Here is a 26,414-nt window from a genome sequence, read left to right on the forward strand (position 1 = left end):
TTCAGTTTATATTTCATTGGGAAAGTTTCTTCAAAATATCATAAACTGTTTGTGCTATTTTTCCTTTTACAAATTTTAAGGACTTCAGGTACAATTTAAATTCATTCAAAAAACAGACAAATTTGGGGGATGACTTTAAAAATCAATTTTTGTGTATAAAGAATTTTGCAGCAATTTTTCATTATGTACACGGAATAAATGATCGATACTTTGATATATCGATCAAGAAAAGATGAATTCACATCCATTGGGATCTTCTTTGATTACTTAAGGATGTAGGATTCCCAATTATGAATCATTTGTCATAATCTGAGCATGGTAGACAGACAGAAGTGTGCAGGTCAATTAGGGGAATTTAGTACCATTTTACATTTTTATCTTCCCTAATTTAATTTTTAAAAAGTGCTTGTATTATTTTTGCTTGTTTGTTAATATTATTTCCTAGAAGTGCTGTGTGAGGTTTATTCAATGATGATGAAGTTTGATATTCACTAACCCTAAATGAAGTTGGAAAAATTACATTGGAACAAGGAATGGGCAAAGTTTTAAAGATTTATTAAAGAAACTTGTTATTAGCCGTCTTATCAGATCTGTACTGATCACAAACCCAGCTTGGTTACAAACTTTGCAGTTTAGAAAATCTAAATCTAAAAGTCTATTAACTTTTAAAACAACTTTCGCAGATGAGATCCATGGATGTATTATTGAAGTGGAAGATTCCTGTTCATTCATATGAAATCTGCTCAGATGTGCATGAAGTAAAATAAAGTCTGGCCTTTCAAGTTCACGAGTACCTGGATCTCCAGGGTACTTTTACATGTGGAAGTCAGACTGTTTTTCTGCAGCCCTGATGCACTTTCATTAACCTGTAATATCTCTGAATTCAGCTTTAATAGCAATTAAAACTTTTAGGACCTACTGATTTAAAAAAAGGGTTATTTAGGGTGTTCATATTGGTAAGTTGATGCACACTATCTGCCTACCCCACATAATGGCAGAGCTAAAATGTTGGACAAGGAGGGCATCACTCGTAAGAAGAAATGTTTAAAACATGTTTAAGCCTCTCAGTGAAACATGAACCAGCTGAAGGAATGAGTGAACTTTGTATCTCGTATCCTGTGCCCTAACTCTCAGGGAGATCTTTTGGAGAGTGTCCAAAAGCACACAATTAATCCACAGGGGTACCTCAGGGGTCAGTGCTCGGTCCCCTTCTCTTCTCCATATACACCACCTCACTTGATGCAATGATCCGCTTTCATGGCTTCTCATATCAATGCTATGTTGACGATACCCAGCTCTTCCTGTCATTCCCACCAGACAACGTAACAGTCTCAAAAAGAATTTCAGCATGTCTTCCTGATATCTCTAAATGGATAAATGAACGCCAACTCAACCTCTCAAAGATTGAGTTCCTTGTCATCCCAGCCAGTCCATCTATTCAACCACAGATAAACATTGGTATAACCAATCCCATGCCAACAAAGTAATATAGTAAACAGCCATGGCTCTGAAAACAAAGTTTTTATTTTCATTAATCAGGCGAAGATAAAAAATCCTATTTTGTTATACTTTTCAGTTCAACCTTTTTTGTCCCACTCACAATGAATTCACCAGTAACGTGTGTGTGTGCATGCGTGTGCATGTGTCTTTCCTATGTCTAAATATTCAGATTCACCGTACAACAGTGGTGTCCAAACTTTTGATTAAACAACAGTCCGCTTGTTTGCAAAAACTTTGCATACGTTTTTTTTTCATAGTTTACAAAAAAATATGGAAAATAGTAAAAGCTGTAGATTTAAAAAAAAAACAACAACAACATACATGTTACTGAACATTTTATATTTTAGGAATATTGTTCAGCCCTTGCTAACATGAAAAAGAAAAATAAGATAATGTGTCAATCTTAATCAAGGACAATCAATCAATCAAGGACACCCCTGCCGTACAACGTCGTTGTGTCCAATCACTCAGCAGGTGAGCAGGTGTTTATAATGAAGGTGAGTCGCACGTTCAGCTCAGGTCAGACCTCCTCGTGCTCTTCCTCGCGTCATGTCGCTGGTCGCGTGCCTTCTCTGGACTGTGTTCAGTGGGTCACTGGGAGGTCCGGTTCCGGTGACTCATGAGGTCCAGACATACCACCACCTGCCTATGTTCTTGGACGCACCAGAGCCGGTTGTAGCACAGGAGCTGTTTCTGCCGGCCCCTCATAAGAGACCTGTCCCCGCCGGGATCACCTCGCTGCTGTTACCGGAAAAGAAACCGCAGCAGAGCGTGCAGGGGGACACCGGGACACGCGCTGTGGAGGTCTTCTGTTGGGGTGATCAGATATTTGTGCGCTTGGACCGCTTCCAGGTGCGCTCCTGGACCAACCCGTACCTGTTCAGACTGGGAACATGCCGAGTCAGCAAAGTCAGCCCGCGTTTTCTTTATTTCCATTACAGACTGACCGAGTGTGGAGGACAGTCACGGGTAAGGACACAAACTATGGGGTGCCGATTGTGAAAACGTTGTTATAGATATATTTAGTTAATATTCTTCACATTTAGCTCGTTTTACACATAAATAATTTTCAAGTTTAAGTGTTGAAGAAATATTTAATAATAAATCTAAATGTTATATCTATAGCTAAATGTTATATCTAAATGTTGAATCTAAATGTTATATCTATAGCTAAATGTTAAATCTAAATGTTACATCTATAGCTAAATGTTAAATCTAAATGTTATATCTATAGCTAAATGTTATATCTATAGCTAAATGTTATATCTATAGCTAAATGTTAAATCTAAATGTTATATCTATAGCTAAATGTTATATCTATAGCTAAATGTTAAATCTAAATGTTATATCTATAGCTAAATGTTAAATCTAAATGTTATATCTATAGCTAAATGTTAAATCTAAATGTTACATCTCTAGCTAAATGTTAAATCTAAATGTTATATCTAAAGCTAAATGTTAAATCTAAATGTTATATCTATAGCTAAATGTTAAATCTAAATGTTATATCTATAGCTAAATGTTAAATCTAAATGTTATATCTATAGCTAAATGTTATATCTATAGCTAAATGTTATATCTATAGCTAAATGTTATATCTATAGCTAAATGTTAAATCTAAATGTTATATCTATAGCTAAATGTTATATCTATAGCTAAATGTTATATCTATAGCTAAATGTTAAATCTATAGCTAAATGTTAAATCTAAATGTTATATCTATAGCTAAATGTTATATCTATAGCTAAATGTTATATCTATAGCTAAATGTTAAATCTATAGCTAAATGTTAAATCTAAATGTTATATCTATAGCTAAATGTTATATCTATAGCTAAATGTTAAATCTAAATGTTATATCTATAGCTAAATGTTATATCTATAGCTAAATGTTAAATCTAAATGTTATATCTATAGCTAAATGTTAAATCTAAATGTTATATCTATAGCTAAATGTTACATCTATAGCTAAATGTTACATCTATAGCTAAAAGTTATATCTAAATGTTACATCTATAGCTAAATGTTATATCTATAGCTAAATGTTATATCTAAATGTTATATCTATAGCTAAATGTTATATCTAAATGTTATATCTATAGCTAAATGTTAACTCTATAGCTAAATGTTAAATCTATAGCTAAATGTTATATCTATATCTAAATGTTATATCTATAGCTAAATGTTAAATCTAAATGTTAAATCTATAGCTAAATGTTAAATCTAAATGTTACATCTATAGCTAAATGTTAAATCTATAGCTAAATGTTAAATCTAAATGTTATATCTATATCTAAATGTTAACTCTATAGCTAAATGTTATATCTATAGCAAATGTTAACTCTATAGCTAAATGTTAAATCTAAATGTTATATCTATAGCTAAATGTTAAATCTAAATGTTATATCTATAGCTAAATGTTACATCTATAGCTAAATGTTATATCTAAATGTTATATCTATAGCTAAATGTTATATCTAAATGTTATATCTATAGCTAAATGTTATATCTATAGCTAAATGTTATATCTATAGCTAAATGTTAACTCTATAGCTAAATGTTATATCTAAATGTTATATCTATAGCAAATGTTAACTCTATAGCTAAATGTTAAATCTAAATGTTATATCTATAGCTAAATGTTAAATCTAAATGTTATATCTATAGCTAAATGTTATATCTAAATGTTACATCTATAGCTAAATGTTATATCTAAATGTTACATCTATAGCTAAATGTTATATCTATAGCTAAATGTTATATCTAAATGTTATATCTATAGCTAAATGTTATATCTAAATGTTATATCTATAGCTAAATGTTATATCTAAATGTTATATCTATAGCTAAATGTTACATCTAAATGTTATATCTATAGCTAAATGTTAAATCTATAGCTAAATGTTATATCTAAATGTTACATCTATAGCTAAATGTTAAATCTAAATGTTACATCTATAGCTAAGTGTTAAATCTATATCTAAATGTTAACTCTATATCTAAATGTCAATCAGATCAAAAGTTAAACCAAACTTAAATGATCTGCATTGGTCTTTAAAGTTGGTGTCTACATTTCAAGTAAATTTGGAAACATGTAGGCTAGATATGTGCAGAATTATAGCTTTAGAAAAGTACGATATAAAGCCTATATGTTCTTTTGTAGTGTTTTAGCCAAACTAACAATTTAAAACTTCAAACTAACTTATCAAATCAGATGTAGACGAGCAACTCCTGCATGTGTACAGTGACACTGAAAGATCATTTCAAACATTGTATTTCAATCCATCTGAATTTGACTTCTAACATGTAAAAATGCATGCACATGCGCAGTTAGCCTACTTTCCAGTTGAGTGACCATCACACATGTTTGATAACTGCGTTTGCGATCAACACAATAAATGTGTTTATCTTTATCTGTCTTTAAACATCGAAGATAGATCTAATAAAGATATCGGCAGATAAATCAGTAAAAAGGACTTGAAAACTCTCCTTGAAAGAGCCTTCTCATAAAGACCTTTTCCCTTAAACCACTGCTTTTAGATCTTGTTTTATGCTTAGGTTCTTAACTCTGATTTTACCTTTGACGATTGCTACTGTTTTTATGGTTTTATTGAAATTGTAGCGCTTTGAGATTTTCGTTTAAATGTAAAGTGCGTTATAAATTAAATGTATTATTCTAATATTGATGTCAGTATCTGTCCCAAAAATCCCATATTGGTCGGGCAAAATGATGCCCAGGTTTCATAATACTAGAATCTCCCTCTTACGATAATGAAATCCCCATTAAGATCTTTTAAAAATAAATGATTGGAAAGATGAATTCGATCATTTCTGATTTGTGCCTCTCAGACTGTTGGTGGTCAGCTGGTGTACTCCTTCACTCTGTCTTATACTCCTCCTCCACAAGACTTCGTCATCAGAGTCATACCTCTGACACTTCCCCTTCAATGCCATTACAACAGGTAACTATTGCATTAGGACCTTCAGCATCGTACTGCTCAGTTTGGTCTCTTATGTCTAAAGCTTCTATTCTGTTACCAGTTGTCCTGCAGAGGGTCTGCAGTCATTGAGACCTTCAGTCCACATTCAGAGATAAAGAGGCTTCTACAGGACCTCTAAGTGATGAAGTGAGACTGAATGAATTGGTGGAAAAAATAGCCAGTGTTACTGCAGAGAAGAGAAGAGACGCACCTGTTTCTGAGAATCACTATTAAAGGGTTCATATTCAGCTTTTTCTGGTTTTATATGCTCTTTAGTGTGTTTTCCATGTGTCCTGTTCTTCTCCTACGTCCTCCTGTTAGCTGCAGCGTTAGGTTCTAGCCCCCCTTGAAACAAATTTACCAGTGTGACGTCTTGTCAGTGTGATATTATTGATCTAAGCCCATTGGCTCGTTGTGGCAAGCCCAGCAGCTAATGTTGCACGCCCGTTAACTTCTGTAGCACGCCCACGATATGCCGTAGCCTGCGGTAGCACAGTAGTGCTAAGGTGCTAATGTTTTTGCTCCCCTCGGAGCCAAAGTGGCTGCATTCCCAATATGGTAAAAGGGGCAGGACATTTCCGAGAACCGTGCTGAGCGACTGACCAATTACGGCATAGCCGACAGGCCGACCAATCAGATCAGACTTGGCACACGTGGGGTCTCTGAACGTGGGCACTTCAGAGCCTTAGAGAGTGAGTCAGAAGAGAGCCGGTGCATGGAGCGGCAGTTCATGAAAACAGACACTTTTTTATAACTTTAGCTATTGTGAACATACTTTAGTAAGTACATACTGTAGATTAAATATATGAACCCCAAAAAGGGCAGAATATGACCTCTTTAAAGTTGGGTCATAGTGTTAAAAAATATCTCAAAGTTGACCTGCTGTTCTGATCCCCATCTTAAAACTCATTGACTCTATTCTCCCAGCACTGGAGAGCAGGACTCACCTGGCAGCCCTGCAGCGTTCTGCCCCCCCAGAGAGCTGACCAATCAGAAGAAATGGGGCATGTAGGGAAGGCAGAGGCTGAAATCAGGGGTTTTACTGAAGCCAGTATATCAGATAAATAATGAGTTTTTTGAGAGCTGTAAAGCTGCTCTACAGGTTTCACAGACTGACAACATGAAAGGTGAACATGGGATCTTTAAAGCACAAAGTCTAATTGTGATATCTGTCCCTTTCTATCCGTCTCAGGTTTCACTACTCGTACAAAGTCGGCTTCAGACCTAAAGTCCAGCACAAGACGTTTCTGAAGAGCATCAGGAGTAAACTGTGCTTCAGCCTCACCGTCTGTAACGGTAACGTTTATGCATGATGACATGTTAAAGGGGTGTTTTGGTATTTTTAGAATATAGGTCCTAATGTTTTTACAAACTCAAATTTACATGCAGACATTTGAGGAGTGATGGGATGATATCTCAGAGAGGATAATATGTGACCTTTAAAACCAAAGCCTGTTGCTTTCTGAAAGTTACATTTTCATTTATTCAACAGAGCATTGGGAGCCCGTCCCTGCGGGTCAAGGGTTTGTTTTGGGGGAGTCGGTGTATTTCGTTGCCCAGAGCGGAGTTCTGTTAGCCGGAGAGAGTCTGTACGTGGACTCCTGCTACGCCACCAGCTCCAAAGACCCGCACAGCCAGCCCAGAGTCGACATTATCACCAACTATGGGTGTGTTTTTAAACAGTAACACATGATACAGATGGGTTTTTTTTACTGTCACTGCTCTGCTGCTTTACATGAGCTTCTTGTGTTTGACTGCAGCTGTATGACAGACAGCAGGAGGGAAGGCAGCAACTCATACTTTCTGTCTGCAGGGGGCGCTGTGCTCAAGTTTTCTGTGGACGCTTTACTCTTCAGTGCTGTCTCACAAGTAAGATAAACAATCCTTTTTTTAAGACATAACTTCCTACCTGCACACACTTTTATTTTAATTTATTCTGACTGGAAATTTCCACAAAAATAAGTCACGACTGTAAATAATTTATACTTTTTGAAGCCTTGGTTTTGGTTATTTTCTCCCATGAATATTTGTTCTGTTGTTTTGGTTACAGGTGTTGTATCTCCACTGCTCGATGTCAGTCAGCCTCACTACCTCTGACGTCTCAAAATCCTGCAACTACAACACCGCTGCTGGCAGGTAAGCTTGAGTGATACTGAACATCACATCATTCAAGAATCTCTAATATTTGTTTATATGTTTTAAGAGAGGACGTTTAGAATCCTGCACAGACATGGAAATAACTGGCATAGTCATTTGAAAGAGGGTGTTATGATGTCATGGTTTTACTACAAATCAAGCCTGATGACGCCTTACTCTTGATTGTGATAAAGGCACAAAAATGCACCAAGAAAAACCTTCACATATTCTCAAGTTTAAAAAAGTCTCAGAGCTCCCCAAAATATGAGTGTGAAGTTTCTTGTTCTAAATCCACTCTGATCCTGTATTTGATCATGTCTATAAACCCCTCTATTTCAGCCCTGCTCAGAACAGGCTGTTTCTGTGTCTGTACCTTTAAATATGTAAATGAGCTGTGTCTGACCACGCCCCCGCTCTGGAAGGGCTTGGCTGTACTCGGTGCTTTCTCGCTCCATGTCCTATTGTTTACTGTGAGAAGGCAGACTCAGAGGGGCAGAACAAACACCTAGCTGTGGGTGTGTCACCCACCTGGGGGAGGGGCTACTGTCCTTTGTGATGTCATTAAGGGAAAATCTCCAAACGGCCTGTTTGAGCACACATCTACTGAAAAGTGGAGCAGGAAAAAAACAGAGGATGGACTTTTCTCAAGTGTGAAGTACATTTTGCATAATATGTGACCTTTTTATATCAACATTTTCTTTTGTAACCAATGTTAGCATCAAATTGTTAGTTTGACATAAAATTTTGTCAAACTTCCCCACATTGTTGTTCTGATACTAATGATTCTCTGTTTTGTCACGTCACGTCTGTAGGTGGGAGGAGCTTGAAGCCTCGCCCTCAGTGTGCTCATGCTGTGAGTCCACGTGCACTGATGGACAGGACGGTAAGTTCAGAACCTCCAATGTTGAAAATTTAAGTCAATGTGGAGGTGTAGGAAACTGCAGTACCTCGATTGTCCACTTGAGGCTGGATCCAAAAGCCTCAGAAGTCCCACTAACGCCCATATTAAAATGTTAACTTTTTACAGAAGATGAAGAAACATGTTTACAGCCTCAATTATGGTTAAAAGTAATATTTTGTTTTCTTTCAGTGATTAAGAAAACAGTCAGCAGTCAAGGTTGGCTCATGGACAAAACACCAAAGAGTAACCGAGAATGAGGGCGAGTTCTCTCCAAGCAGAGGAGGAGAGAGAGTCGGAGGATAGGAAGGACGACGATGAAAGGATTGAGGAAGACTTTAGAAAACTGCGGTCTTTGTCACCGCTCACATGAATTGTAGTTCTGCCGACGACGGGGTTAAAAGTTATCCTTCTGGTTCCATGAATGCAACTGTTGGTGCCGATCTCCCGTCTAAAGATAGAGCTCCATCAGACCTCGGCAGATCCGGTTCTGTTTGGGATTCAAGCGTCCGAGAGAGTCCGCTTGGCAGTGGACTTGAGACCTTATCCGAGTCAGAGCAGTCCAAGTCTGTTAATAAATAATTTGACACAGAGTCCGGCCAGATCCAAGAGCTGGCAGACGACTCTGAGGACCGTAAAGGACCGGACGGAGATGATGAAACGCTTCACAGTCTACTGATCAGAGCGTTAGAACCAGATTCTCATCCTGCCGGGATCAGTGATCTAATCGGCAGGTTACTCGGCGATTCTGGACTGGAAGACGATGAAGCCCTTCATCACCTGGGTCATTTTACTGAAGCAGCAGAGCCCCACAAAGACAAGTTTCCTGAAAGAGCACACAGTCTGAGTTCTGGTCTTGTTGGATCAGAGCAGCAGGACAACCCGGGTCATTCCTCCGTGGTGACGGTGACTGAATGCCGAGAGCAGCAGCAGCATGTTTGACAGGAAGTGGGCGGAGGCCGAGTCTGATTTGGGCCTGCAGAGTTTAGAGTACATGATGAAAAAGCCGATGGAGGTCTAAATGATTTACAGAAAACAAAAGTTTTAGATTTGCTCCGGTTGACGCTGTCGGCACGCAGCAGTCAACCAGGCTGTTATGGCTGCAAGGTAATGACAATGTGTGTCCGCTGAAGGTGCTTGTTCTTGTCACAGAGGATCAGATTGTCATGACAACACATGAAACTTTGTGTTATTTGAACAAGAAACAGCTGTTGCTCACCGTCCTTCAAAGACACCAGACTCCCATTAACAGGACTTTTACCTCCCAGAACTCAAGATTAACAGCTGCCTGGATCAGTTAGTTCATATGTTATGTGTTGGATCCAAATGCCAAGGTCAGACAATAGCACAAATGAAACAACTGATCGAGGCAGAAATAGACGAGCAACTCCTCTGCTCTGTGAGGGGAAAATGACCGGTTTTGTCAATGCAGCCTGTTGTCTCTAGAGAGAGTGATGTAACGGCTGTTTCTGATTTTTAAAGGAACATTAAAGGTCTCTCTGTCAGGATCCTTTTATGTAACGTCGGACATTTAGCAATTTGAATTCGACGTGTTTGCCTTTAGGATGAAGTCGCAGCCATTACAGTTGCACGGTTGCTTTCAAGGCAAATAAAACATTGTGTCAATCAGCAGTTTTTTTTGTATGGAAGTCTTTTATTATAACGTTTTCTCAAGAGAAATTAACTCGCTATCACGGGGGAAACCTACGTTGATATCCCGAGATTACAAGATAAGTGGAGATGTTCTTCTTGTCACGGCAAAATAAGTACATTACATGGAGCTTTTGTTGTTTAGACGCCAAATCAGTTACAATAGAGTGCTGGATTTAAAAACTACAGGAACCTCCCTAAACAAGAACCTAAGTGTTGATGAACAGAATATAGATTATTGTATTTACTCTGCCGAAGATCTGGACCCGGGTCGGACTCTCAGTCTTACTCTGTCAGCATTGGAACTCAACAAAACGCTGTAGAAACTGTTGTTCATCTGGCTGTCCTCATGTAGATAATGTTGATCAATATTAAACTCCTCACTGAAAATCTTCATCAGACTGTGACATCATTTTTAATCTGTGTGGGTAAAGCTTGTTAGTGAGAGCTTGTTTTTTTTACCATTTTAAAGGATGTCTGAAAGTATCCCCAGCTTCTGAAAATATTACCAATATAGGCTAAGACTTACTGATCACCAGAGGAGAAATCCGGGTGTTGCCTTGGCACAAAGACAAGGAGCAGTAGGTAGTAGTCGGAGCTGCTGGAAAAACAAGCTGCCAACTCTCAATGCTTGGAAGGATTTTGTTTATGCACTTTATTTATTTACGACTTATTAAATTCACCACTTTTTTTTTTTTATTTACTTGTTCTCCAAAGTCAGAACACATGAACACCTCAAACCTGATAACTGGTCTCATATCGGGCAAACTGAGGGGCGTCCAAAACGGCTGTGTGGGGGGTGAACATCAGAACTGAAGAATCTATTGAAAATTTTTAAATCGCTGCTTAAGACAAACCTCTATGTTGGTTTTAATACAAGTTGAGTTTGACATGTTATTATGCTCCTCTTTATTTTATTGAACTTTTTTTTTATTCATCTTTTTATATAATTTTTTTTAACCTGTGCAGCGCTGTGTCCACCTAGTGTTCTTTTTTCAATGGGTAGCAGAAAGCGCAGCGCCCAGCGTGTTTTTTTTCCGAGCATTTTTTTTTTTTGCGCGGAAGTTGTCAACAGACTGTTGTCATAGTAACAGGACGGACGTGCAGCACTTTTCTTCTTCACAAAAAGACGACACAGAGTGAGAAAAGTGCATCAAATATATTTATTATGAAAGACAGAGACTTTTATGAGCATAAATCAGGACGAGAATTAAAGATAAACGGAGCGTAATCATGAGCAGAGGTTTATATAGTCTGGTTTTATTTTAAGGGTGATTTTATTTATAAAAGGTTTTCACAGTAACAAAAAAAAGTTCTTTATTGCTCAAATTAATGTGATTAATCATCGTGGTCACCTGGAAACACAGACAAATATTGTATCAGTTTGTTTTTTAAGATCTCTAAAGTTAAGATAAATAAATAAAACACCAACTGGACAGACTGATTTTAAGTTGAAGGAGATTTTATCCTCGTCTTTAATTAGGAGAGGATAAAAATCCTATTCTGTTATACTTTTCAGTTCAACCTTGTTGGTCCCACTCACAATGAATTCACCAGTAACTTGTGTGTGTGTCTTATGTCTAAATATTCAGATTCACCGTACAACGTCGTTGAGTCCTCATACGTGTCCAATCACTCATCACGTGAGCAGGTGTTTATAATGAAGGTGAGTCGCACGTTCAGCTCAGACCTCCTCGTGCTCTCTTCCTCTCGTCATGTCGCTGGTCGCGTGCCTTCTCTGGACTGTGTTCAGTGGGTCGCTGGGAGGTCCGGTTCCGGTGACTCAGGAGGTCCAGACATACCACCACCTGCCTATGTTCTTGGACGCACCAGAGCCGGTTGTAGCACAGGAGCTGTTTCTGCCGGCCCCTCATAAGACACCTGTCCCCACCAGGATCACCTCGCTGCTGTTACCGGAAGAGACACCGCAGCAGAGCGTGCAGGGGACCGGGACACGCGCTATGGAGGTCTTCTGTGGGGGTGATCAGATACGCGTGGACCGCTTCCAGGTGCGCTCCTGGACCAACCCGTACCTGTTCAGCCTGGGAACATGCCGAGTCAGCAAAGTCACCCCGCGATTTCTTTATTTCCATTACAGACTGACCGAGTGTGGAGGACAGTCACAGGTAAGGACACAAACACCATCACATGCTTTTACTTTGAAATGTCCATACTGATACATTGAATTCAATCAGATCAAAAGTTAAACCAAAGTTAAATGGTCTTATTTTATTTGATCTTATTTATTTGTTAGGGACAGTGCATATTAATGAACAGCGGTAAAAATGCCAGATTATAGCAGAAGTGCTAGTTTCCATCTGTTGTCCCTAGGCAGGTAACAGAGAAAGATAAAATACAAAGGCACAAGTGACACTTAGTGACAATAATAGAGGTTGAAGGTGGTCACAGACTTGGTTTTCTTTTATCCACTGTTTGAGGTGTGTTTTGAAGGTTGCATATGTTTGTGAGTTTCTTATTGTGAGTGGGAGAATATTCCAATATTTAGTTCCTTTGACTGACAGAACAGTTTGTCTGAATGTAGTGCGTCTATGTGGGACCTCACAGTCTCCTCGGGCTGTGGCTCCTGGTGCCGATCCCACTGGCAGACTTCAGCTTTATAAAGTCCTTCAAAGGAGGAGGAACCAGTCCATGCAGAATTTTATATATAAAACATGCATTTTTAAAATGAGTGACACTGAAATATAATTTCAAACATTGTATTTCAATCCATCTAAAGTTTACTTCTAACATGTAAAACACACAGAAAAAGACAATTTATAAAGTAAGAAAAGAAACGAAAGAAACACACTTACTAAATTCCAGAAACTCTCCAGTGTCTAGTTGGTGATGCATGCACATGCGCAGTTAGCCTACTTTCCAGTTGAGTGACCATCACACATGTTTGATAACTGCGTTTGAGCGATCAACACAATAAATGTGTTTATCTTTAAACATCGAAGATAGATCTAATAAAGATATCGGCAGATAAATCGGTAAAAAGCACTTGAAAACTCTCCTTGAAAGAGCCTTCTCATAAAGACCTTTTCCCTTAAACCACTGCTTTTAGATCTTGTTTTATGCTTAGGTTCTTAACTCTGATTTTACCTTTGACGATTGCTACTGTTTTTATGGTTTTATTGAAATTGTAGCGCTTTGAGATTTTCGTTTAAATGTAAAGTGCGTTATAAATTAAATGTATTATTCTAATATTGATGTCAGTATCTGTCCCAAAAATCCCATATTGGTCAGGCAAAATGATGCCCAGGTTTCATAATACTAGAATCTCCCTCTTACGATAATGAAATCCCCATTAAGATCTTTTAAAAACAAATGATTGGAAAGATGAATTTGATCATTTCTGATTTGTGCCTCTCAGATTGTTGGTGGTCAGCTGGTGTACTCCTTCACTCTGTCTTATACTCCTCCTCCACAAGACTTCACCATCAGAGTCATACCTCTGACACTTCCCCTTCAATGCCATTACAACAGGTAACTATTGCATTAGGACCTTCAGCATCGTACTGCTCAGTTTGGTCTCTTATGTCTAAAGCTTCTATTCTGTTACCAGTTGTCCTGCAGAGGGTCTGCAGTCATTGAGATCTTCAGTCCACATTCAGAGATAAAGAGGCTTCTACAGGACCTCTAAGTGATGAAGTGAGACTGAATGAATTGGTGGAAAAAATAGCCAGTGTTACTGCAGAGAAGAGAAGAGACGCACCTGTTTCTGAGAATCACTATTAAAGGGTTCATATTCAGCTTTTTCTGGTTTTATATGATCTTTAGTGTGTTTTCCATGTGTCCTGTTCTTCTCCTGTGTCCTCCTGTTAGCTGCATGTAACGCTCGGTTCTAGCCCCCCTTGAAAAAAAATTGCCGGTGTGACGTCTTGTCAGTGTGATATCACTGATCTAAGCCCATTGGCTCGTTGTGGCAAGCCCAGCAGCTCATGTTGTATGCCCATTAACTTCTGTAGCACGCCCATGATATGCCGTAGCCTGCGGTAGCACAGTATTGCTAAGGTGCTAATGTTTTTGCTCCCCTCGTAGCCAAAGTGGCTGCATTACCAATATGGTAAAAGGGGCGTGACATTTCCGAGAACCGTGCTGAGCGACTGACCAATTACGGCAGAGCCGACAGGCCGACCAATCAGATCAGACTTGGCACACGTGGCGTCTCTGAACGTGGGCACTTCAGAGCCTTAGAGAGAGAGTCAGAAGAGAGCCGGTGCATGGAGCGGCAGAAGAATGAAAACAGACACTTTTTTATAACTTTAGCTTTTGTGAACATACTTTAGTAGGTACATAGATTAAATATAAGAACCCCAAAAAGGCATAATATGACCTCTTTTTAAAGTTGGGTCATAGTGTTAAAGATCTCAAAGTTGACCTGCTGTTCTGATCCCCATCTTAAAACTCATATAGAGTGTTTGTCCACACTAAACGTGGGTAAAGTTTCAGATCATGAGGTAAACATATGTTGGGGTAATCCCAGGATGAGTCTGCAGGGGGCGCTAAGCGGCTTGTTCTGCAAATCACAGCATAGTTCCCCAATATGAAGCCGAGAATTTCACAAGACGGCGTCAAGTTATTTAAGCCGGTGAAGTCTTTTACATTGACTCTATTCTCCCAGGATTCACCTGGCAGACCTGCAGCGTTCTGCCCCCCCCCCCCCCCCAGAGAGCTGACCAATCAGAAGAAAGGCGGCATGTAGGGAAGCCAGAGGCTGAAATCAGGGTTTTTACTGAAGCCAGTATATCAGATAAATAAAGAGTTTTTCTGAGAGCTGTAAAGCTGCTCTACAGGTTTCACAGACTGACAACATGAAGGCGAGTTTATTCATGTCGCACATTTCAACAACAAGGCAATTCAAAGTGCTTCACACAAGACATCAAAAGCATCATGACAGAGGAAAGAAAAGAAACATTCAAATAGAAAATTTAAAAATCAGTGAAATTATTAAATCTGAACATATGTTCAAATAAAAATAATTCAAATGAAGTTAATTGAAATAAATAATGTAAAAATATAAAAATAGTTAAAATTGAAAATCTTATTAAAGCTGTTTAATGAAAGGCAGCTGTAAACAGGTGAGTCTTCAACCTCGATTTAAAACAGCTGAGAGTTTCAGCAGACCTGAACGCTGCTTCTCCATGTTTGGTTCTGACTCTGGGGACAGAGAGCAGACCTGTCCCAGACGACCTGAGCGGTCTGGATGGTTCGTAATTAATCAGGAGGTCACTAATGTATTTTGGCCCTAAACCTTTAAGCGCTTTATAAACCAGCAGCAGGATTTTAAAGTCTATTCTCTGACAGACTGGGAGCCAGTGCAAGGAGCTCAGAAATGGACTGATGTGATCCATTTTCTTGGTTTTGGTGAGGACTCTAGCAGCAGCTTTCTGGATCAGCTGCAGTTGTCTGACTGATTTTTTTTTAGGCAGACCTTTGAAGACACTGTTGCAGTAATCAAGACGACTGAAGATAAAAGCATGGACAAGTTTTTCCAGGTCCTGCTGGGACATAAGTCCTCTAATTCTTGATATGTTCTTCAGGTGATAGTAGGCTGACTTTGTAATTGTCTTAATGTGGCTGTTAAAATTGAGGTCTGAGTCCATCACTACGCCCAGATTTCTTGCCTGGTCTGTGGTTTTAAGTCTTGCTGACTGAAGCTGATTGCTGACTCTTAGTCGCTCCTCCTTTGCTCCAAAAACAACAACCTCAGTTTTGTCTTTGTTTAGCTGGAGAACATTTTTGCACACCCACTCATTGATTTGCTCTATGCATTTACCCAGTGCTTTTATGGGACCATGGTTGCCTGGCGACATTGTAATATATATTTGTGTGTCATCTGCGTAGTTATGACAACTTATTTTATTGTTTTTTATAATCTGAGCTAGTGGGAGCATGTAGAGGTTAAACAGAAGAGGCCCCAGGATGGAACCTTGGGGAACTCCACAAGTAATTTTTGTTTGCTCAGATTTGAAGTTACCTATAGACACGAAGAAGTCCCTGTCCTTTAAGTAGGATTCAAACCAGTTTAGTACTGTGCCAGAAACTCCCAAGTTTTCCAGTCGGTCGAGTAATATATTGTGGTCAACTGTGTCGAATGCAACACTGAGATCAAGTAAAACTAAGACTGAGGTTCTGCCACTGTCTGTGTTTAAACGGATGTCATTAAACACTTTAACCAGAGCTGTCTCAGTGCTGTCGACATCGAAACAGTTGCTCAATGTCAAGAAGTTATTTAACTGTTGAAAAACAGTGATTTGATATCGGCCTGTAATTGTTAATTATTGACTTGTCTAGATTGTTCTTTTTTAATAGTGGCTTGATGACTGCTGTTTTCAGGGCCTGTGGGAAGACACTTGAGAGAAGAGACAGGTTTACAATTTGTAACAGATCTGGGGCCATGACTTGGGAAACTTTTTTGAAAAAACCTGTTTGCAGAATATCAAGACAGCAGGAGGAAGAATTTAATTGTTATATAATGTCCTCCAGGTTTTTAAGGTTGATTTGATTAAACTGTGTCATGGTGCTTAAGTTGGTTTTAAATGGACACAGCACATCTCCTGATCCTGATGATGAGTTACTGACAGTTTGTCTAATTTTCTGGATTTTTTCAGTAAACAAGTTGGAAAATGTATTACAGGCCCTGGTAGAATGAAATTCAGATGCTATTGACACATGAGGGTTTGTTAGCCTGTCGACAGTAGCAAACAGGGCACGAGCATTATTATTGTTTCTGGTGATGATGTCAGAGAAGAAAGATTGCAAATTATAAGTGTGAAGTCTCTCTTTGTAGATGTCATAATGAATCTGGAGATTAGTTTTACGCCACCTGCGTTCAGCTTTTCGACAATCTCTTATTCTGTTTCTTACCAGTGTCGAATTTCTCCATGGAGATTTTTTCTTACCAGAGACAACCTTCACCTTTAGTGGGAGCAATGGAATCAATAACATTTGTGATTTTAGAATTGAAGTTATCTACCAACTCACTGACTGAGCCCCAGGACAGGGCAGCTGTGGAAGAGAAAACCTGGTTAAAGATTTCACTGGTGTTTTCAGTGATACACCGTTTTGTGATCACTTTTGTTTAAATACTTTTGTACACTGACATAGCACTCTCAAATAAAACACAGGAGTGATCAGAGAGGGCAACATCTGACACAACAGCCTTGTAGATGTCCAAGCCCTTGGAGATGAGTAAGTCCAGAGTGTGCCCACTGTTGTGTGTGGGCTCTGTCACGTGCTGAGTCAGCCCAAAGCTATCAAGAGTGTGAAACAGTTCTTTAGTCCCTCTGTCCTGCGGGTTATCAACATGGATGTTAAAATCACCAACAATAATAACACAGTCAAAGTCAATACAGATCACAGACAGCAGTTCAGTGAAATCATCGATATTAGGAATATTTAGGAACATGGCTCTGGGGGTGGACTGAAGGGCCACATATTCAAAAGAAGCAACATTTCCAAAAGATAATTGCTTACATTGGAAGGAGTCATTAAACAAAACTGCAACTCCTCCTCCTCTCTTATGCACTCTAGCCTCGCTTACAAAACTGAAGTTGGGAGGGGTTCACTCGATAAGAACAGCTGCACTCTTGATCTAACCAAGTTTCAGTTAAAAACATAAAATCAAGCTTGTGCTCAATAATAAAATCATTGATTAAAAATGATTTCCCTGCCAGTGATCTAATGTTCAGTAGAGCCAGCTTTAGGGTCCTAGAAGCTTCACCTGCTGATGTTTTTGGGACAGGTTGTGGCTCAAAAGGAATGGATGCTAAGTTTGACAAGTTTGCAAAATCACATAACTGCCTTTTGTTTCTGGGCAGAGTCCCCTTTATTCTTCTATTACCTATCATCACAGAGATTTTGGAACCTACTGATGTGCAGGGCCCCGGCTTATCCTGGAGAGAGTCACGACTGCTGATATCCTTGCAGCCTGGACCCAAAACACATCAGTTTGACCTCTGAATGTTCTGCATATCATCCTTATCAAGCTGAGGAGACAAAACATGACGCACCCGCGGAGGGACAGGGGGGGGTGAGAGCCGTGTCGGAACGGGCGATGGTGGGCGCCGTTGGGTGTTTATGGAAGAGAAAAAGGGGGTGGGGGGGTACTTTTTAATCCAGCATTGACCAGCTCCTTCATCTGGTCAGTGAACTCCAGGTGGGGGGAGGGAGGAGGGAGAAGATGATCTGATCGTGGTTCGAGGGGGCAAGAGCGGTGAGACTTCAGAGGTGTTGGTGTTGGTGAGGGGGTCGAAGGTGGATGGAGACCCCTCCTCTTGGTTCCGATGTCTCTCCTCTTTAGGTCTCTTATCAGATACTGGCGGATGTTATTCTTGACGAAGGTTTTCATAACGCTGTGTTTTGTCTTTCTTGGAAGCTGTTTTCTTTTGTCTCTTGTCCTTGGCAGAGAGAACTGATGTTTGAGGCAGAGAGTAAAATAGGATAGAGGTGAACAGTTTCACCCCAGACATGTTCAGGCAAAATCCATCTGCCTTTAAAAAGATGTCTGCATTCCCAAAAATTGTTAATAAAATTCACTGAATGGGCATTACATGCAGTTGTAAGCCAGTTATTCAATGCCAACAACCTGCTGAATAGAATAGAATTACTTTATTGATCCCAAACTGGGAAACTGTGGAATCTCTCCTCTGCTCTTCTGACTGGTGGTATGGGGCCGTTGATAAACACATCCACATCCAAAAAAGAAGATATCAGCAAAAGAATGTAGCAAAAGCAGAGAGCAAGAAGAAAAGGTGAACATGAGAATATGGGTTATTAAAAGCACAAAGTCTAATTGTGATATCTGTCCCTTTTTTATCCGTCTCAGGTTTCACTACTCGTACAAAGTCGGCTTCAGACCTAAAGTCCAGCACAAGACGTTTCTGAAGAGCATCACGAGTACACTGAGCTTCAGCCTCACCGTCTGTAACGGTAACGTTTATGCATGATGACATGTTAAAGGGGCGTTTTGGTATTTTTAGAATATAGGTCCTAATGTTTTTACAAACTCAAATTTACATGCAGACATTTGAGGAGTGATGGGATGATATCTCAGAGAGGATAATATGTGACCTTTAAAACCAAAGCCTCTTGCTTTCTGAAAGTTACATTTTCATTTATTCAACAGAGCATTGGGAGCCCGTCCCTGCGGGTCAAGGGTTCGATTTGGGAGAGTCGGTGTATTTCGTTGCCCGGAGCGGAGTTCTGTTAGCCGGAGAGAGTCTGTACGTGGACTCCTGCTACGCCACCAGCTCCAAAGACCCGCACAGCCAGCCCAGAGTCGACATTATCACCAACTATGGGTGTGTTTTTAAACAGTAACACATGATACAGATGGGTTTTTTTTACTGTCACTGCTCTGCTGCTTTACATGAGCTTCTTGTGTTTGACTGCAGCTGTATGACAGACAGCAGGAGGGAAGGCAGCAACTCATACTTTCTGTCTGCAGGGGGCGCTGTGCTCAAGTTTTCTGTGGATGCTTTACTCTTCAGTGCTGTCTCACAAGTAAGATAAACAATCCTTTTTTTAAGACATAACTTCCTAACTGCACACATTTTTATTTTTATTTATTCTGACTGGAAATTTCCACAAAAATAAGTCACGAGTGTAAATAATTTATACTTTTTGAAGCCTTTGTTTTGGTTATTTTCTCCCATGAATATTTGTTCTGTTGTTTTGGTTACAGGTGTTGTATCTCCACTGCTCAATGTCAGTCAGCCTCACTACCTCTGACGTCTCGAAATCCTGCAACTACAACACCGCTGCTGGCAGGTAAGCTTGAGTGATACTGAACATCACATCATTCAAGAATCTCTAATATTTGTTTATATGTTTTAAGAGAGGAAGTTTAGAATCCTGCACAGACATGGAAATAACTGGCATAGTCATTTTAAAGAGGGTGTTATGATGTCATGGTTTTACTACAAATCAAGCCTGATGACGCCCTACTCTTGATTGTGATAAAGGCACAAAAATGCACCAAGAAAAACCTTCACGTATCCTCCTCCTTCTTCTCAAGTTTAAATAAGTCTCAGAGCTCCCCAAAAACATGTGTGAAGTTTGTTGTTCTAAATCCACTCTGATCCTGTATTTGATCATGTCTATAAACCCCTCTATTTCAGCCCTGCTCAGAACAGGCTGTTTCTGTGTCTGTACCTTTAAATATGTAAATGAGCTGTGTCTGACCACGCCCCCTCTCTGGAAGGGCTAGGGTGTACTCGGTGCTTTCTCGCTCCATGTCCTATTGTTTACGGTGAGAAGGCAGACTCAGAGGGCAGAACAAACACCTAGCTGTGGGAGTGTCACCCACCTGGGGGAGGGGCTACTGCCCTTTGTGATGTCATGAAGGGAAAATCTCCAAACGGCCTGTTTGAGCACACTTTTTCTGAAAAGTGGAGCAGGCAGAAGACGGAGAGGATGGACTTTTCTCATTGGGGGGTTTGTAAACGGACTAGAGACACATGTTAGAGTTAGAGGAACATGAGGAAGTGGATTTTGCATCATGTGACCTTTTTATATCAACATTTTCTTTTGTACCCAATGTTTGCGTCACATGTCAAATTGTTAGTTTGAGCACTAAAATTGTCAAACTTCCCCACATTGTTGTTCTGATACTAATGATTCTCTCTTTTGTCACTTCACGTCTGTAGGTGGGAGGAGCTTGAAGCCTCGCCCTCAGTGTGCTCGTGCTGTGAGTCCACGTGCACTGATGGACAGGACGGTAAGTTCAGAACCTCCAGTGTTGAAAATTGAAGTCAATGTGGAGGTGTAGGAAACTGCAGTACCTCGATTGTCCACTTGAGGCTGGATCAAAAAGTCAGAAGTCCCACCAACACCCATATTAAAATGTTAACTTTTTACAGAAGATTAAACATGTTTACAACCTGGTTCAAATAGCAATTTTAGAGTAGCTCATTTCTTTTCAAACACTGTACCGTGGGCATTTTATTTTTTAACTCGGCCGTTTTGATTCCATGAAGGATAAGAGTTATGCCTAATTAGGGGTGTGGCTGATGTTGCTGCAAGTTGGCATGTTGTGGCTGTTTACAAACGGCGCTTAAAGCCCACCTCAGCTCACCTTACATGTCATTAGCTGACCTAAAGGTAGGCAGTCCCAATATGGCGACCGCCATCGTTGGGCTTCAAAGCTGGGATTTAGAAACCAATGGATGATGTCAGTGACAGTACGTCCATGTTTCATACAGTCTTTGTTCATATCACTTGACACTAAATTACACCTGCTGAAGAGAAGAAATCAAAATACAAGACTTCACAATCTGAGTGATGATGAGTCGTAGAGTATTGTCCCCTTATTCCAAAGACTTCATGTAAAAAAGGTCAGACCCACGGGCAGCAGTTGAGATCATGTAATTTAAGTATTTCAGCAAGAGGTGCACATTTAATAGTCCTACATCCTGGTAGCCCCACCCTAAATCCTCGCCTGCTTTACGGTCCATGTGACTCTAAAAGGGACCATCATTATGAAATGAACGTCACGTCACTTTGAAAAAGACTTGAAACTACAGATAGGGAACACAAACTGGGAGGTTTGACAGTTTCATTTTCTGACTACCAGTAGATTTGCCCCCTGCTGGACATTAAAAATACGTCAGGTTTGGTCATTTCTGCATTGGCTTCACTTTTAAAAACAAGAGGCTGTGTCCACTTCTTATACGTTTTGTGTGTCAACAACAAAAATTTCAGAACAGGCAGATTATAATCTAGCATGATGATCGCTTATCCATCTGCCCGTCTAAATTGATTATTAAAAGTAATATTTTGTTTTCTTTCAGTGACTAAGAACACAGTCAGCAGTCAGGGCTGGTTCATGGGACAAAACGCCAAAGAGAAACCGAGAATGAGGGCAAGTTCTCTCCAAGCAGAGGAGGAGAGAGAGTCGGAGGATGAAGAAGAGGACGAGGAGGACGAGGAGGTGGATGAAGAAGAAGAGGAGGACGAAGATGAAGAAGAAGAAGAAGAAGAGGAGGAGGACGAAGATGAAGAAGAAGAAGAAGAGGAGGAGGACGAAGATGAAGAAGAAGAAGAGGAGGAAGAGGAAGAAGAAGAAGAGGAGGAAGCAGAGGAGGAGGAGGAGGAGGAGGAGGAAGAAGAAGAAGAAGAAGAAGAAGAGGAAGAGGAGGAGGAGGAGGAGGAGGAGAAGAAGAAGAAGGGCAATGAAAGGACTGAGGAGGACTTGAGGTCTTTGCCACCAGAGACAGATATCGACGGTGATGAGGGGAAAGAAGAAGCTGTTCCTGAAAAGACGCTTGTGTTAGATGAGAGGAAGGAGTGGAGGAACAGTTCTGCAGTCAGCCACCAGGGGGAGAGAGAAACAGAAGAGGCGGTGAAGGAGGAGGACAACCAGATGAAAGAATTGGAATCAGACATAATCATTTTGTCAGAGCAGACTGAGAAAGCGGGAAATGAATCAGTCTCTGGTGCATTAAATAGTTCTGAAATCATTGAGAAAAGCAGCATTAATGTGCTAAGAGATTATTCTGGAAACAAAACTTTCTCTGCAACAAATTCCAGTTTTGTCGTCGATTCTTTCAACACAAGTTCCCCTGCTGGAAATGTTTCCACAGCTGCAGCGCTTTGTCCCGAAGGTGATCACATGAATTGTAGTTCTGCCGACGACGGGGTTAAAAGTTATCCTTCTGGCTCCATGAATGCAACTGTTGGTGCCGATCTCCCGTCTAAAGATAGAGCTCCATCTGACCTCGGCAGATCCGGTTCTGTTTGGGATTCAAGCGTCCGAGAGAGTCCGCTTGGCAGTGGACTTGAGACCTTATCCGAGTCAGAGCAGGCCAAGTCTGCTAATAAATCATTTGACACAGAGTCCGGCCAGATCCAAGAGCTGGCAGACGACTCTGAGGACCGTAAAGGACCGGACGGAGATGATGAAACGCTTCACAGTCTACTGATCAGAGCGTTACAACCAGATTCTCATCCTGCCGTGATCAGTGATCTAATCGGCAGGTTACTCGCCGATTCTGGTTTTGAGTCTGGACTGGAAAACGATGAAGCCCTTCATCACCTGGGTCAGTTTACTGAAGCAGCAGAGCCCCACAAAGACAAGTTTCCTGAAAGAGCACACAGTCTGAGTTCTGGTCTTGTTGGATCAGAGAAGCAGGACAACCCGGGTCATTCCTCCGAGGTGACGGTGACTGAATCCTCAGAGAGCAGCAGCAGCAGCAGCATGTTTGACAGGAAGTGGGCGGAGGCCGAGTCTGATTGGGGCCTGCAGAGTTTAGAGTACATGATGAAAAAGCCGATGGAGGACTAAATGATTTACAGAAACCAACATCAACAAAACGCTGTAGAAACCGTTGTTCATCTGGCTCTACCAATGTAGATCATTATTAAACTCCTCACTGAAAATCTTCTTCAGGCTGTGACATCATTTTTTAATCTGTGTGGGTAAAGCTCGTTAGTGAGAGCTGGAGCTTCACTGTGAATGTCCAGTGAGTGCAGCTCCTGGAAAAGTAGAGGTTAGGATTTTTTTTTTAATCATTTAAAGGATGTCTGAAAACATCCACATCTTCTAAAAAATATTACTAATATAAGATAAGGCTTATTGATCCCCAACACAGAGACAAGGAGCAGTAGGTAGTAGTCGGAGCTGCTGCAGAACAGGCTGCCGACTCAGCGCCTGGAAGGAGTTTATGATCGTGCACTTAATATTAACACCTTATCATATTCACCACACTTCTATTTTTATCTTCCGAACTAGTTCTCCGCAGTCAGAACACATGAACAGAACAAATCAAACGTTTTTACTTTTGTTCAAGATGTTTGTTAAACTTGCTTAAAGTTTTCAGAATCAGAGAGCAAAGCCCAACATGTTTATCATAAAAGATGATTTAAAGTTTAAACGGGTCACAACACTCGAGACTTTGTTGAGCTTGAGGAACATTTTGACAGCAAGGAAAATGTCATCAAGTGCAGAGACTTTTAAAAAAGTGTCAAACCTCTTTCAAGAAAAAGCTATTTATTATTTTATATCACTTTTTTTTTTTTAATGCATATTCATCTTTTTATATATATTTTTTAACCTGTGTAGCTCTGTGGTCAACTAGAGCCCCGTGTCCACCTAGCGTCTTTTTAAAATAGTTTTCAATGAGGAGAGTGTTCACAGCAGGACGCGGACGCCTACAGAAAAAGAAGAGCGCTGGGCGTCTGGTCCTGTTGACGTCACCGGCGCTCTTTTCCAAATATATTATATTCCCTGTAGTTTTGCCGCCTACAGATCGTGTCTTGTACCCGCATCCTCCTCGCTCCGTGTCTGATCGGGGAAACAAACGATCTCAAACATAAAACATGCAGTAAAAAGTAACGGAGCAGTGTCGGTCATACAGCGACCGTTGTCATAGTAACAGGACGGACATGCAGCGCTTCTCTTCTTCACAAAAAGACGACACAGAGAGAAAGTGCATCAAATATATTTATTATGAAAGATAGAGACTTTTATAATGAGCATAAATCAGGACGAGAATTAAAGATAAACGGAGCGTAATCATGAGCAGAGGTTTATATTCTGGTTTAATTATTAATTAAAGGTTTTCACAGTAACAAAAGAAAGTTCTTTATTGCTCAATGTGATTAAGCATCGTGCTGGTGCTGCAGCAGCGGGGACGGCTCACGAGTTCTTCTGTGGCACCTTGATGGTCACCTGGAAAAACACAGACAAATATTTTTTTTAAGATCTCTAACGTTAAGATAAATAAATAAAACACCAACTGGACGGACTGTGCAGGATTTTAAGTTGAAGGTTCAGGGTTATGTTTCAGTGATTGGCTCACAGAGAGACACAGACTGCTGATAGGAGCGTCCTCATGACACTCTGAGATAACGTCAAAACACGTTTAACTCACATCCTGTTTACATTCAACATTCAAGGATTAAAGTACTGCAGGAAACAACCATCATAATAAGGACCCAAGGACACATCGGACATTTTGCTGCAGGAGCTGGGGATCGAACCCCCGACCTTCGGAGTTGAGAGACAACCGACTCTACCCACTGAGCCACAGCTGTCGTTTCTGTTCCACTGGTGGTTGTTGTTGTTGTTTTAGATATTAAGAAGAAAATTATAACTGGCACAGAACTGACAGCAGCTACGATTACATGCTGTGATTTCTTCAAAATCAGGAGCTGGGGATCGAACCCCTGACCATCCGGTTAAGAGACGACCACTGAGCCACAGCCACTTTCTTAAATATTATCATTCATACTTCTCGTTTTGAAAGGTGTATCAAATTAATTAAACTGTAGATGGGACCGATCCGATCTTTTATCGGTATCGGGTCCGATATTGATGTAATTTACGTATCGGACCGACGGCGTCAATGATCAAGAAAGATGGCTGGACACTTTAAAAATTCTCAACTCGCACAGTCTCGCTTTGAGGACGTTCAGGCTGTGCTTTAAGAACTCGTTTCCATGACGACGTGGAGCAGCTCAACATTAGTTTAATACTTTTAATTTGAAAAATCCTGTTTGTATGCAGAGTCAGCACAAGGCAATGCTGGGTTTACTCCAGCTTTGTGTATCCTCACACATAATACAAACAACAACAACAACAACAACAACACTATTAGTGAAGTATGGATGTTTAAATGAACCTCCGCTGCTCTGACAGGAAGCGCATCACTTTACAACTTTCATGTTTGATTTAATCTGTTACACACTTGTTGTTTTCTACACCAGCAGGGTGTCATGTGAGTGCGTTACCGTTTTCACTTCTGTGTAGTTGTCCAGGCCGTACTCTCCGAGCTCTCTGCCGTTTCCTGAAGCTTTGTATCCTCCGAACGGCGCCTGAGCCCCGAACACGTCATAACAGTTGATCCTGCAGAACGAACGCATGAAAGGACGACATTAAGAAACGACTACAACTACATGAAAACAGAGCTGTGATCTTTTATTCTGTTCAGTGATGTTTCGGTCTCGTCTCTCCTACCAGACGGTCCCGGCCCGCAGCCCGTTGGACACGTAGTTGGCCTTATCGATGTCTTTAGTGAACACGCCGGCTGCCAGGCCGTATTTAGAATCGTTGGCTCTCGTCACCACCTCCTCCAGATCTTTAAACTTCAGGATCTGCATCACGGGGCCAAAGATCTGCAAGAAGAAAAAAGAAACACACACAGGACAGAAAGAAAAACAAGATGAAATACTTTAAATCTCCAGACGACGACCGGAACAAACAAACCCACGAACCCCGCCCCCCCTGAACCCCCCCGAGCATAA

The 26,414-nt window shown here is 40.4% G+C and overlaps 3 protein-coding genes across 3 annotated transcripts in view; 2 read left to right on the plus strand and 1 right to left on the minus strand.

The window, feature by feature from the left end:
• Nucleotides 1-1,610: 1,610 nt before the first annotated feature.
• Nucleotides 1,611-23,553, plus strand: LOC132983288 (zona pellucida sperm-binding protein 3-like). The gene is made up of 8 exons (XM_061049550.1): nucleotides 1,611-2,469; nucleotides 5,349-5,461; nucleotides 6,672-6,775; nucleotides 6,972-7,146; nucleotides 7,240-7,348; nucleotides 7,530-7,615; nucleotides 8,428-8,864; nucleotides 22,368-23,553. The coding sequence occupies exons 1-7, from the start codon at nucleotides 2,050-2,052 to the stop codon at nucleotides 8,630-8,632; spliced, it is 1,212 nt and encodes a 403-aa protein (XP_060905533.1). The 5' UTR covers nucleotides 1,611-2,049; the 3' UTR covers nucleotides 8,633-8,864; nucleotides 22,368-23,553.
• LOC132983156 (dentin sialophosphoprotein-like) lies at nucleotides 11,853-23,454 on the plus strand. Its single transcript, XM_061049388.1, has 8 exons — nucleotides 11,853-12,289; nucleotides 13,540-13,652; nucleotides 18,997-19,100; nucleotides 19,297-19,471; nucleotides 19,565-19,673; nucleotides 19,855-19,940; nucleotides 20,819-20,889; nucleotides 21,962-23,454. The coding sequence occupies exons 1-8, from the start codon at nucleotides 11,879-11,881 to the stop codon at nucleotides 23,452-23,454; spliced, it is 2,562 nt and encodes an 853-aa protein (XP_060905371.1). The 5' UTR covers nucleotides 11,853-11,878.
• Nucleotides 23,554-24,599: 1,046 nt separating the features above from the next.
• The window catches only part of LOC132983287 (aldehyde dehydrogenase, mitochondrial-like), a 12,789-nt gene continuing 10,974 nt past the window's right edge, over nucleotides 24,600-26,414 (minus strand). The window contains exons 11-13 of the mRNA XM_061049549.1: nucleotides 26,128-26,285; nucleotides 25,902-26,016; nucleotides 24,600-24,840 (exon numbers count right to left, since the gene is read on the minus strand). Of these exons, the coding sequence (XP_060905532.1) occupies nucleotides 24,808-24,840; nucleotides 25,902-26,016; nucleotides 26,128-26,285 (306 nt within the window). The 3' untranslated portion in view covers nucleotides 24,600-24,807. The remainder of the gene's footprint in view (nucleotides 24,841-25,901; nucleotides 26,017-26,127; nucleotides 26,286-26,414) is intronic.

Source organism: Labrus mixtus, chromosome 11, assembly GCF_963584025.1.
Source record: "Labrus mixtus chromosome 11, fLabMix1.1, whole genome shotgun sequence".
Lineage (NCBI taxonomy): Eukaryota > Metazoa > Chordata > Actinopteri > Labriformes > Labridae > Labrus > Labrus mixtus.